Source organism: Annulohypoxylon truncatum (genome assembly GCF_022578515.1).
Source record: "Annulohypoxylon truncatum strain CBS 140777 unplaced genomic scaffold F4807scaffold_41, whole genome shotgun sequence".
NCBI classification, from domain to species: domain Eukaryota; kingdom Fungi; phylum Ascomycota; class Sordariomycetes; order Xylariales; family Hypoxylaceae; genus Annulohypoxylon; species Annulohypoxylon truncatum.
Genome location: NW_025953827.1, coordinates 151,382 through 163,095, shown reverse-complemented (window position 1 = coordinate 163,095; position 11,714 = coordinate 151,382). Strand labels below are relative to the sequence as shown.

General features: G+C 49.4%; 5 protein-coding genes across 5 annotated transcripts; 2 read left to right on the top strand and 3 right to left on the bottom strand.

The window, feature by feature from the left end:
• Positions 1-170: 170 nt before the first annotated feature.
• Positions 171-4,481, top strand: F4807DRAFT_442465 (kinesin-domain-containing protein). The gene is made up of 4 exons (XM_047999474.1): positions 171-551; positions 621-660; positions 724-843; positions 938-4,481. Exons 1-4 carry the CDS (start codon positions 506-508, stop codon positions 3,888-3,890), a joined length of 3,159 nt encoding a protein of 1,052 aa, XP_047850138.1. The 5' UTR covers positions 171-505; the 3' UTR covers positions 3,891-4,481.
• Positions 4,482-4,511: 30 nt separating this feature from the next.
• Positions 4,512-6,181, top strand: F4807DRAFT_277370 (DUF1295-domain-containing protein). The gene is made up of 3 exons (XM_047994641.1): positions 4,512-5,063; positions 5,121-5,606; positions 5,686-6,181. The coding sequence occupies exons 1-3, from the start codon at positions 4,943-4,945 to the stop codon at positions 6,075-6,077; spliced, it is 999 nt and encodes a 332-aa protein (XP_047850137.1). The 5' UTR covers positions 4,512-4,942; the 3' UTR covers positions 6,078-6,181.
• Positions 5,974-7,969, bottom strand: F4807DRAFT_277341 (Mss4-like protein). Its single transcript, XM_047994640.1, has 5 exons — positions 7,055-7,969; positions 6,914-6,946; positions 6,791-6,836; positions 6,713-6,742; positions 5,974-6,557 (listed from the first exon to the last, which is right to left on the bottom strand). Exons 1-5 carry the CDS (start codon positions 7,228-7,230, stop codon positions 6,285-6,287), a joined length of 558 nt encoding a protein of 185 aa, XP_047850136.1. The 5' UTR covers positions 7,231-7,969; the 3' UTR covers positions 5,974-6,284.
• A 409-nt stretch (positions 7,970-8,378) lies between these two features.
• F4807DRAFT_464498 (uncharacterized protein) lies at positions 8,379-8,903 on the bottom strand (the record flags this gene model as incomplete). The annotated part of the gene is made up of 2 exons (XM_048002130.1): positions 8,379-8,598; positions 8,653-8,903. The coding sequence occupies 2 exons, from the start codon at positions 8,901-8,903 to the stop codon at positions 8,379-8,381; spliced, it is 471 nt and encodes a 156-aa protein (XP_047850135.1).
• Positions 8,904-9,896: 993 nt separating this feature from the next.
• Positions 9,897-11,000, bottom strand: F4807DRAFT_464497 (uncharacterized protein; the record flags this gene model as incomplete). The annotated part of the gene is made up of 1 exon (XM_048002129.1): positions 9,897-11,000. One exon carries the CDS (start codon positions 10,998-11,000, stop codon positions 9,897-9,899), a length of 1,104 nt encoding a protein of 367 aa, XP_047850134.1.
• Positions 11,001-11,714: the final 714 nt, after the last annotated feature.

Here is an 11,714-nt window from a genome sequence, read left to right as displayed (position 1 = left end):
AAGTAAAAAACAACCAATCAATCGCTTCCTAGCCGTGAAGTGTGTTTTGATTCCCCACTAATGTTACATTGGGGCTGGACGCTAAAAACAAGGCAGCTGCCGGTTGCCGTGGTGACTTTTAGCAGGACACGATCAACACTGTTTTTTAGTGGCTTTTAATACAACAATATTACAATTGTACATGTCAACTGACAACATTAAAATTCTTGATGACGATATTCTTCTACACCGTACCTCCTACGTCTGCCATCCGAATCATACACGCCTTGACGACGCCGTACGCAAGCCTAGCCACTATCTCCAACAACTAGCACCGACACAATAGTCGGTCTAATTTATAATTTGGCGTTGAAATCGCGGCGATTGTTCATTCCTTAAAATTCATCACCGGCACTACCTACTCGTCTTACTTATGACGACTATTCTAGGTTACTATCACGACGATTTGTAGGGGGAGCTCAATTAAGGGGAAAGCAACACTACAAACATCACACAAGCACCCAACATGGCTTCGTTCAAGGACCCGGGTGCCTCTTCTATCACTGTCGCAGGTAAGATAGCCGAGTCACATCGGATAGTAATGACGATAGAAGAGGCGATGCTAATATAGCTATCAACAGTGCGAGTGCGACCATTCACAATCAGAGAAGCAGCACAACTGTATGTTCACCTTGCCCAAGCCACAAGCTGATGCGAATTACGACGACTCTAATACAAGCGCAGGCACCGTAACGATGACGGGACCCTATTTCTAGGAGACGGTTCCTTAGCAGCAGCTCCCCAGCCGAAGCTGAAGCAAAGTGGCATCCGCTCCGTTATTAAAGTTGTCGATGACCGATGCTTGTATGTTGACGCGCCCCTATACTTATCTACATGCACATCTACGACGATCAAGATCTCTACCATAGACGACTTACAGCTGACCTTCTTATCACAGAGTATTCGATCCGCCGGAAGATAATCCTGTGCAGAAGTTTTCCAGATCGGTAGTGCCGAACGGCAAAAAGGTCAAAGACCAAGTCTTCGCCTTCGACCGAATATTCGACGAGAACACCTCCCAAACCGAGGTATACGAGGCAACGACAAAGAATCTATTAGATAGTGTACTCGATGGATACAATGCAACGGTATTCGCGTACGGAGCCACGGGATGTGGCAAGACGCATACGATCACTGGAACATCTCAAATGCCCGGAATCATATTCTTGACGATGCAAGAGCTCTTCGAGAAGATTGCCGATCGTAGCGACGAGAAGCATACAGAGATATCCTTATCATACTTAGAGATCTACAACGAGACTATTCGAGATCTGCTAGTCCCCGGCGGCAGCAAGCAAGGATTGATGCTCCGTGAGGATTCCAACGCAGGCGTCACCGTCTCCGGACTCACAAGTCACCACCCCAAGGATGTTCAAGAAGTTATGGACATGATTGTGCAGGGAAACGAGTACCGGACGGTGTCACCTACGGAGGCAAATGCTACTTCGTCTAGATCTCATGCTGTCCTGCAGATTAACGTCGCCCAGAAAGATCGCAATGCAGCCGTCAACGAACCACATACTATGGCGACCCTGAGTATCATCGACTTGGCAGGCAGTGAACGAGCTAGTGCCACCAAGAATCGAGGCGAACGACTTATGGAAGGTGCAAATATCAACAAGTCGTTGCTAGCATTGGGCAGCTGTATTAATGCGCTCTGCGATCCTCGAAAGAAAAACCACGTACCCTACCGAAACAGCAAGTTGACACGACTGTTGAAGTTTTCGTTGGGCGGAAATTGCAAGACGGTCATGATCGTTTGTGTCAGTCCGTCTAGCGCCCACTTCGACGAGACACAAAACACTCTGCGATATGCCAACCGAGCAAAGAACATTCAGACGAAGGTGACTCGAAACGTCTTCAACGTCAACAGGCACGTCAAGGACTTCTTGGTAAAGATCGACGAGCAGATGGCCTTGATTAACGAACTTAAAGCACAACAGAAGGACGCGGAGAGAATATTCTTCGCTAAATTCCAGAAGCAGCTGGAGAAGAAAAGTTGGTCTGTAAAGGAAGGCGTCCAGAGAATCCAAGCAGCGTATGAGAACTCGCAGGCTGAGCGCCAAGATAAGGTCAACCTCATGAAGAAGCAACGCGGTATCGAACGCCGTATCGGACTACTATCGTCATGGATTGCGGCGTTCGATACAGTTTGCGATATGAGGGAGGATGAGGATTCGATGCCGCCTAACCTCGTAGCCATGCGCAAGACAGCGGTGGGCATTCAACTAGAGCTCGAGAACAGCCGACAGCATATCCACCAAAAGCTGAGCAAGATGAATTGGGAGCGTGCTATTGACGGAGCTCTCCAACATAGTATCAGCCAACTACCTTCGGGTGACGGACATGCGGTGGACAACGGCGAAATCGAGAGTCTAACGAGAGAAGCGGAGCTGTGGAAAGCCAACTTCGCTCGAGAAGCCGACCGCGAAGTTCTCGAGCAGGATCGCGCAGGCGACGCAGGCATTATGCAAGTTCTTTTGACGGCACAATTCGAAATCCTTTCGTCGCTCGCCGATACGATGAACATGAGCGAGGAAGAGGCAGTCGCCCATGCGAAGAGCATTATCCACCGTCTTCTCGAGACCGGATTTACGGCTACTGCTCAAGTGGTCAAGCCCGACGGGGCTAAGATGCCGGTAGAAGCATTTCCCCCCACGAAACGCGGAACTCCGAAGCGCAAGAAGACGGCAAACCTTAGCAAGGAGGCGGTCAAACCGATACCAAACCCGGCTTTGGCAGCCGTCGTAGCAGCTCAACCACAGCCGGTACCTGGCTCGCCGTTCAAGGGATCACCTCGACGCCGCAAGGCGCTTAACGCACGAAAAGGTGTCTCGTTTACCCCTTCAAAGAAGAAGTCACCTACGAGACGTGTAGTACGATGGCGCGACGACGACGGCGAATCCGGTACTTTAGCCGACTTTGAGAAGACTCCTCAAAAATTCGACAAATCGCCGGAACGCAGCTCGCCGCAGAAGGCGATACCGCAAGTTTCTGCTATCCCGTTGAACCTTAACAAGGACAGAGCAGATAGTCCTGCTGAAGAATCGAGCCCTTCTATTACTGTTCCTGAGATGTCAAGCATCCCCGTTTCGAAGCCTAACAGGTTTCAAGCAGGATTCTTGTCTAAAGCTCGACCGTCAGATGCCGGAGGTTCGCCTACGCCACCGGCCATCTCTATAAACCAGACATCCTCTTCCGAAGGCGAGGGGAGAGTTAGCCCGCTAAGAAACTTGGACGTCTCGAGAGCAGCTAACATCTACTCTCCGAAGACGCGCCTTTCTCTAAGCCCTTCACAAATACCGGCACCTCGAGTGTCCTCACTTTCGCCGCCTTCCGACGAGAACCAACCCCCTTCATCCGATTCGGAAAACTCCTCGATTATCGACACGTCTAAGCTACGTTCGGCGATCCACGCAAGCAAGCGACCTAAGCGCTTGTCTTCGCTCGCGGGAAGCGTTACAGGTGCCAGCGGGGCCTCTAGAAGGGTCTCGTCGGTTGGACCGCTCACAGGCGCGCACAAGACCAGCGCCAGCTACTCGGGTCCCTTAGCATCGAGCACCAACGGCATCTCGCGACTGCGACGCGGCAGCGCGGAGAGACGTAGGAGCCCTCCTATCAGCTGCTCGCCGCAAGATATGCCGGGCCAGTCGAAGGCGTTTACGCCCGGCCAGGCCAGACGCATGAACCTGAGCAGCAGCGTGCGCGGCCTCAGCGGACTGGCTAGCCCCGGCGAGCGAAGAGAGAGGATGGAAGCTACTAGCAGCCGCGGCCGCCGCATTACTATTGGTGGTTCGGCGATGGCTGGCGGTAGCATGAGGAAGGCTAGGAGCAGTTTGGCTTTGCGATGAGCCCCTAGCCCCTCTATAAATAATCACAGAAGCCCTTGACGGATTTCGAGACATGCATGAACGAAGGAATCGGGTGTGGAAATGGAATGACATTTGCAGATTGCGCGTCTTCGTTTCTTCTAGAAGTCTCTCCGGTCGAGACGAGACTGGAGTTTCGGGTGGTTCTTTTTTTTTTTTTACTTTCTATCATTCTCGCAACGTCACGATCGGTCGGCCAGACAAGACAGTTCATAGGAGTTTGGGAGAGGTTTCTGTATAAAGTAATTTTTCTGTATTGACTAGGGTTCCGGGCCCTATCATAGGGCTACCGGTTGCGCGCTTAAGAAGCAGCAGCAGCAGCAACTCTGGTAATGCGATTCTCTGTTCATTATTCATGTTGGGTGATTGATGGCCGGGGATGATTGGTGATTTGGTGATTTAGTGCGAGTGAGTGAGGTGCATGATTGTACGTTTTATCATTCTGCTAATGGGCTTACGAATTGAGTTTTTTTGGTGTTTATTTTGGGATGAGTAGATGATTACTTAAGGAACGTAATAACCTTAGAGAAGAGCCTTCAATAACAAAATGATACGAAGAAGAGGTTATAAACGCATCAAATGATGACGTCGTAGCCTAGGTAAATTGCAGTGAAACGGAGGCTAAACTCTAGCGGGCGCTAGGGATTTAGTGCTAAACTCTAACGATTGTCGGGGAGCTCTATTATCACCACCATCGAATCTCGTGGTCTTGATTGAGATTTCATGATTCATCATAACAATAATAAGTATCCCTTGTCGATATAAATTAACATCGGAATCAATATGATTATTTAGAGAGAAGAGATAAGTTGAAGATACATAGATATATCACCCCACCGTCTCATTCTCGGTCTCCGGAATCCAACTGTTTCATAATTCTCTATTGCGTTTGATCCTCAATTTCATTGTCCTTGTTTTCTAGACACGTTCAGTCCGAATGGGAGATTTTGAAGAGTTGGTTCTTTTCAAACGAACACTGTAATTGAAAATACTATACTAATCAAACCTATTATCTTAACCTAATATTCGAAGCCATGGCGGACGGCGTCCACGTTCTCGACGACTATTACCTAGCCATCACGCTACTCGTAACCATCGCATACCAGTTATTCTTTTTCTGCATAGCTTTTAGCTTCAAGTTTGACAAATTAACAGGTCCACCACCCAACTTTCCAACCTACCTACCTACCATCTCACTAACAAAAACCGTAGACTTCGCCGGCGGAACCAACTTCGTAGTCCTCGCCGTCATCACCCTAGCATTCAGCCGCCATCCCGACGCGCGGCAAATCGTCGCGTCGGTCTTCATCATGGCGTGGGGCCTGCGCCTCTCGCTCTTCCTTCTGTACCGCGTGCTCAAGACGGGCAAGGACGACCGCTTCGACGACAAGCGCGACAAGTTCTTCCCCTTCCTCGGCTTCTGGGTGTTTCAGATGCTGTGGGTGTGGACCGTGTCCCTGCCGGTCACGGTGCTCAACTCGCCCGCCGTCCGCGAGTATGCCCCGCAGCCGTCTTTCGGGACGGGACGCGATGTCGCGGGCGTGATTCTGTTTGCCCTCGGGTTCGTTATGGAGAGCGCGAGCGATGTGCAGAGGATGATGTTTAGGGCGCGGAATGATAAGAGTGCGTTTTGTCACTCGGGGTTTTTTGGTTGGAGTCGGCATCCGAATTATTTCGGCGAGATTATTATGCAGTTTTGTAAGTTTTCTGACAGCCACGAAGAACATCCATGGTTTGGGCGACTACCTAGGTAGCATGTGCTAACAGTAGGTAATAGCCATTTACATGATATCAGTCTCCGCCGCGGCGGATGGTCCTGTCGGCGGACAAGCCTTTAAAGCTCTCTACGCCACGATTTTAGGACCATTCTTCCTCACCATCCTACTTATGTTCGTCTCAGGCCTTCCGCTTTCCGAGCGTCCTGGGGCGAAGAAGCGTTACGAGAACGGTCTGAACTGGGATGCTTACCAGCGGTATCTAAACCGCACTAGCATTCTAATCCCCTTTCCTCCCCAGATATACGAGAAGCTTCCCGTTTTCGTTAAGAGAACTATATTCCTTGAGTTTCCGATGTATGTGTTTGACCCGGCGAAACATTCAGATATCACGAAAGATCAACAGCCTGCGGCGGCAAGAGACGATCATCTCAGAAGATCAGAAGAGATATAGGCCGTTGGAAAATAGTTCAAAACGATATAGTTTGGGTATCCTGTTTATATTGGAAGAAAACTTATCAAATGTTTATAATCCTAACTCGCTAATTTACGCCCCTCGTATCTCGGACATGTTTACCCGTTACCGTCAACCTCAGACTCGACACCACCGGATCATCAAGACCAGCGATGTTGATAATGAAGCAGGGGGCCGGTTAACGACTCATACCTCGTTCAGTTTACCGCTTAACTCGCAGGCGCCGTGCACGTAGCCTGTGCTCGGAGTATTCCCCGCTATGTTTTCTTGCGCGGGCCAGCCCCCATTCCCCACGAGCAGCCCAGGGGCGTCAGGAGGTTGGTCCAGAGACTCCTGAGAAATGCTATAATCGGATTCTGAAGGTTCTTCCGAAAAGGCCTCCGAGCCCTCGGGAATGGGGACCATGGCGGATTTGGTCCAGATATGGATGGCACGGGACCAATCGAGCCCCTCTAGGCACTTGAGAAGTGTCTGCAGTTAGTGATAGGGGTCAAAAGATGGTGTATATGGCGAATTTGGGTTACAGATATGATCTAGAACCACGATTACTGTCTCATAGCAGTGCAGGCTAGAATAGGGGTAGAATGGGTGTTATGAATCGTAAATGTACATACCCCTCCTTTAACGGAGACGACATTTTTGCCCTAGCTATGGTTAGCATATGTGCTGCATTTGTTATGCAAAATGCTTACTGGCGTGCTGTGGATAAGTCTTGTCCCGCAGTTGCGGCAGAAATAACTAACGGAAATCGTATTAATTAACTCGAAATCATCAAAAGCGCCGTAGGATGAGACGACAGGATGCATGAAACTTACCAATATAACGAATGACCGGTATGTGTTGGTCGACTATCACAACAACTCTAGTCAGCCAAGAGGCTATATTTAATGGTTACGTAAACAGAATTGACGCCGTTCTCGAGATGGTAAGCAGACGCAGATCTCCAGAAAACGTACGTATAACAAGATAGTAACTCAGCCTGCGGCAGCGGAAACCGGGGGAAGATAGCAGATGTGCCGAAAGCAGAGCTGGTTTGGCGACGACACTCGGCACAGTGGCAGATATACAGCGCGAGCGGCTTGTCCAGGGGTGTCTTAAACGAGACGGCACCGCATTGGCAACGGGCTTCCATAGTGCATTTCCTTTTTGATCTTACCCCGGACGTAAGACGATGGCCGGAAATGAAGGAATAGATGAGATGGATAGTTGATATACGTGGTATTTGTATTTGAAATGTTTACAGGAAAAACGATCCTTAAATTTCTCCAGTACACAACGCGTAAACAAGTATTTCAGGGGCTTGAGAAAGATGTCCGTTAATGGAGTGGTATGACGAGGTTTAGTTGAGTCAGCGGGCCGAAGCCGTCGTGCCTGGCTGCCTGGTCAGGGTCTCGCGATCCCCGCAATGTAATCTCGATCGAATTAGTCATCAGCCCTATATTACAGAACATATTCTGTACGTTCGTATGATACGATTCGACTCTTGATGGTGTATAGCCAAACTTGTTCTGTTAAATACACTAAATACTCAACTCCTAATATTCGAATATAATAGATATAGAGACATCAGATTAATTTCTCAATGGCCAATACTGACATATTCGTTAAACTCCACTCCGCGGACCGCATTGGGGAAATTAGAATGACATCATGGCATTATGATATTCCTTGCTTCTTCTGAGTCATTCCTAACAGCATCTTAAATGACTACTCGAGATTCAACCCAATGGCAAGCAAATCTAACCAATTATGTTCGAAGCGAGGAAGAAGGCTTGCTATTCGACAATTGGAAAAGCAGACGCCGACTACAATTGGTTATATAATGAGAATTCGATGTGATGAGAAAACAACATATTCTATTCTCCTTTGCTAGTAATAAAGTCAGAGGAAGCAGCCGTGTATTAAGTAGCAACTATCTTCATTGTAGTGATGCAAGTAGTTTCTATGAAACTTAGAATTAAACATCCATGCATGGATTCCATCCCGTCAGAAGAGGTCGATAAACGAAAGACAAATCCCTGCCATATTTCGAGAAGCAATACCGAATATGCCTAATATGCGATGTCGGAAAGTGCTTCGATATCATAACGTTGTGTATTGTTCGTGCCCGTATGGTTTAACGTAGTTTGTGGCCGGTAATCAGTCGTGAAGGAAGGAGCTCGTGCTTTCCAGATGCCGAGAAGAAGGAACCCGAGAATACGTAGTAGGTGCTATTCTCCATGGTCCCATGTGATAATTGGCCATCTTCGTCCCTTCCCACATTGTCCCATTTACCATAGCTCACCATTCCTCCTTCTCACCGATACCCTTCTCAGCCTTCATGTAACCGGCATCGTCTCGTTGGACATTGCCCATTTCCAACTCTTCCACCGAATCCCGTCTTTCCCACCCGGCCGCCGTAACATTTCCTCCGTCCATCGCAACCGAATTCTCCACATCCAGTCCACCATCTCCCTCAACCTCAGCCTCAGCCTCGACCTCAACATCCTCCACATGCTTCCTTCCCCCAGAAACATTCGCATTCGCATTCGCATTCGACCAGCACCCCTAGTACTTGTCGACGTAGTGCAGGCCCAGGATGGGGACGGAGAAGACGCCGATGACCATGTACGCGAAGCCGATGGCGAAGAAGCGGAGCCCCGTCATGAAGAGCGTGTGCGCCGACGTCTCGGAGCGGTGCCAGAAGGAGGACACGCCGATGACGAGCGCGGGCACCACGCAGACGGCCGTGAATATGATGGGGAAGATGGGGGTTGTGTCGGGCGTGGGCGGGGCCGTTGATTCGGGGAGGAGTTGGTAGGCCATCGTTGCGAGGGAAGGGGTTGTTGATGTCGTGTACCACTAGATAAGGATGCTGTTTGGTTGTGATTGTGGGGATCAGTGTATGGGATACTTTCAAATATTGCGAGGTGATATGAGCTGATTCAGTATTTCGAAAGTAGGATGTAGTGCCTTGGAAATTTTTCAAGTCAGTCTAGCTGGTTGAAAATAGGTAGGTAAATCAAGTTCCAAGGTGTGTTGGATGAAGAGTAAATCATGGATAACTCACAATCAGATTTTGTAGAAAGAATATAGCTGGTGAAAGGCTGGGAAATCGATATCGAGAATCGACGAAATCTAGCAACAGGTCTTGTGAATCACATATCCTGATGACCTCACTCGAATAAAGATCAGACGACTAGTTAGTTAGGTAGTTATCGCGGCAGTCATGAAGATGGATCGTAGTTTCATATGTACACCCTATGTATATTGGGTAGGTAGGTACCCAACCAGAAAGAGAAAGGAGAAAGGAGTGCGGCTCAAGCCTGGCATTATTACCATTACATATAGAACATGATCCGAGATGCCATCCATCCCCTTTGTGCCCTTACCAAACCGAACCCAACCCGACCAAACCCTGTCCGAACAGCCTGTCTAATGTAAGTCTAAAGTTTGAGATGAATCAGAACCGAAACCAATAGTACCAGTAGAGAAGCAATGATGCAGTGAACTGACGTTTCGCCATGGAAAATAACCGTACCCAGGAAACGATCGTAGATAGCTTCAGCTTCCGTGTTTGTGTTATTTTCTGATAATAAAGTTGTCTTGGACCGAAAATATCCGGGCCCCTGATACCCCCGAATGCTTCAGACCCACTTTGGACGTTTCGTCCCCGAACCTTTCCGTTCTAGAGCAACTGCACCCCCGGAACCTGTCGGTAAGGACTGCCTTAAGACGCGACCACGTGGGCTGGAACGACCCTGTGATCCACTTTTCCCAGTAACGACTGTATGTAGTAAAGATTGCTGTAACGACCCCTTATAAATCCCTCGCTCTTTCGACGCAGCAAACTCGGACGTGCTGTTCCGCCTCGGTTTTCGACTCATTCAACGCCTCCTCTAGGTTTCGACACCACTCCAGTTTAGTATTGTCGTCCCAGTCGGCAGCCGACAGCTCGACCTCCAGACACCGAAGCCGCTTGAGCTGCTTGAGCCCGTTCTCGATCCACTCTTCTACCTTCCCTTCCTCATCCCTTACTCCCGCCGTCGGCGCGCCCCTCTGAGGCGAACCGGCAACGACCCACGAGACACCTCCACCTGTCCCCACTCCTCCCCCGCTACTAAGGATCTTCAGCCGCAAGCCCCTCAGCCCCTCGGACCAGGCCCCGCAGAGCTCCCTCCACTCATCCACGTACCGACCCGCGAGATCCCGGGACAGGAGCTCGAGCCTGGCGTAGTGCATCGTCTGCGTCTGCCAAGATTGCAAGCCCCTGATAAAGGAGCGAGCCGCCCACAGGCCCGAGGCGAACCAGTTCACGAAGACGAACTCGTTGTTCCGGAACGGCAGTTCCCTACTCTCGTAGTAGATCTGCTTGCTCACTCTGAGCATCGAGGTCGGCATGCAGGAGTACGGACGCCACGGCGAGAGGATCGGCGCCGTTCTCGTCGCTGTAGGCCTTGGGGTTTCGTCCGAGGCCTCTGGCGTGTTTGAATCGTTTTCAGATGGTGCCGTTATGGCATTGACAAAGTAGCCACGGTTAACCGGAATAGGGTACCACGGCGCAAATTGAGTCAGCCTGATGGGGTTCATGAGATGGATCCAATGATAGATCTGCTGCCTAATTTCGAGTGGTAAATCCATGAAAGGGAAGAAGGTGTCGTCCTCGGAACTGGTAGTGGCTGTATCTATGTCCAGCTCATCTTCCGAGCTCCCGTCATTCGAAACTTCACCCAGCATGAGAGCCTCAAACTCGGACAAGTTTTCCTTGTTCAGAGATTTGATGCTAGGTGACTCGAAATCTAGACCGTCGACAGGATCCGGAAGTATTCGGTCTGCCTCATGCTGCTCACATTGGATCGGTCCCCACGGGACGACGTTTCCGCCGTCCCAGTCACAACCGTCATCGAATTCGTCTCGAACCATGTTGTGCAATTCAGAACCAAATTTGTTCGGAAATGTATGAAATCTGGAGAAGGAGAAATAATAATAAAATAAAAACCGGATCGTCGACAATATATTTGAACAACGTAAAAGAAAGCCAAAGGATCACCAGATATCCACAAGAGTCGGGAAGCGAGGGGGTCCAATGAATAGCGCAAGGCAGGTAGAAATATCGGCGTACAAGGCAACAGTACGCACTTGATATAAAGGACAACTCACGATGTCGACCGGGTTATACGCTGTTGCTTTTTCGTATCTAACCGTTGACCGCTAAAGATGAGACGGGATAACGAACCAATCAAATACTTAGGTCCGTCAGCAACGAAGTTGGGACGGGCTATAAGGATTATCAGGTGGATAGTAGGTGGGAAAACCCGCTGGATATAACATCAGCTTACGATGGGGGGTTCTTTGGTCACGCCGCTGGAGAGCCGCCTGTGCCGTAAGCAAAAGTCATCACCTCTGTAACGGTAATACGACGGCGACCCGCTTGTAGGGTGCAAATCTGCGAGTCAGCATCGATCTGATTGACCCTAATTGACTCCGATTGACCAGAGGAATAGCACAATTCGCGACTATCCCTGAAAATCCTTGAAATTTTATTCCGATTGGGTTTCTTTAGCATCTGTTTCCCTGTTCAAATATCAACACGTATTAGCTTGCGTTGTTTCGGGTATTGCTGCATATATAGGATTC

Bases quoted from the DNA above. Each gene is read 5' to 3' on its own strand.
- F4807DRAFT_442465 (XM_047999474.1), top strand. From the start codon at position 506: ATGGCTTCGTTCAAGGACCCGGGTGCCTCTTCTATCACTGTCGCAG. The intron at 552-620 runs GTAAGATAGCCG...AGCTATCAACAG, and splicing joins CTCTTCTATCACTGTCGCAG to TGCGAGTGCGACCATTCACA. The intron at 661-723 runs GTATGTTCACCT...ATACAAGCGCAG, and splicing joins ATCAGAGAAGCAGCACAACT to GCACCGTAACGATGACGGGA.
- F4807DRAFT_277370 (XM_047994641.1), top strand. From the start codon at position 4,943: ATGGCGGACGGCGTCCACGTTCTCGACGACTATTACCTAGCCATCACG. The intron at 5,064-5,120 runs GTCCACCACCCA...CAAAAACCGTAG, and splicing joins CAAGTTTGACAAATTAACAG to ACTTCGCCGGCGGAACCAAC. The intron at 5,607-5,685 runs GTAAGTTTTCTG...AGTAGGTAATAG, and splicing joins CGAGATTATTATGCAGTTTT to CCATTTACATGATATCAGTC.
- F4807DRAFT_277341 (XM_047994640.1), bottom strand. From the start codon at position 7,230: ATGGAAGCCCGTTGCCAATGCGGTGCCGTCTCGTTTAAGACACCCCTG. The intron at 6,837-6,913 runs GTAAGTTTCATG...GATTTCCGTTAG, and splicing joins ACCGGTCATTCGTTATATTG to TTATTTCTGCCGCAACTGCG. The intron at 6,558-6,712 runs GTATGTACATTT...ACACTTCTCAAG, and splicing joins TCGTCTCCGTTAAAGGAGGG to TGCCTAGAGGGGCTCGATTG.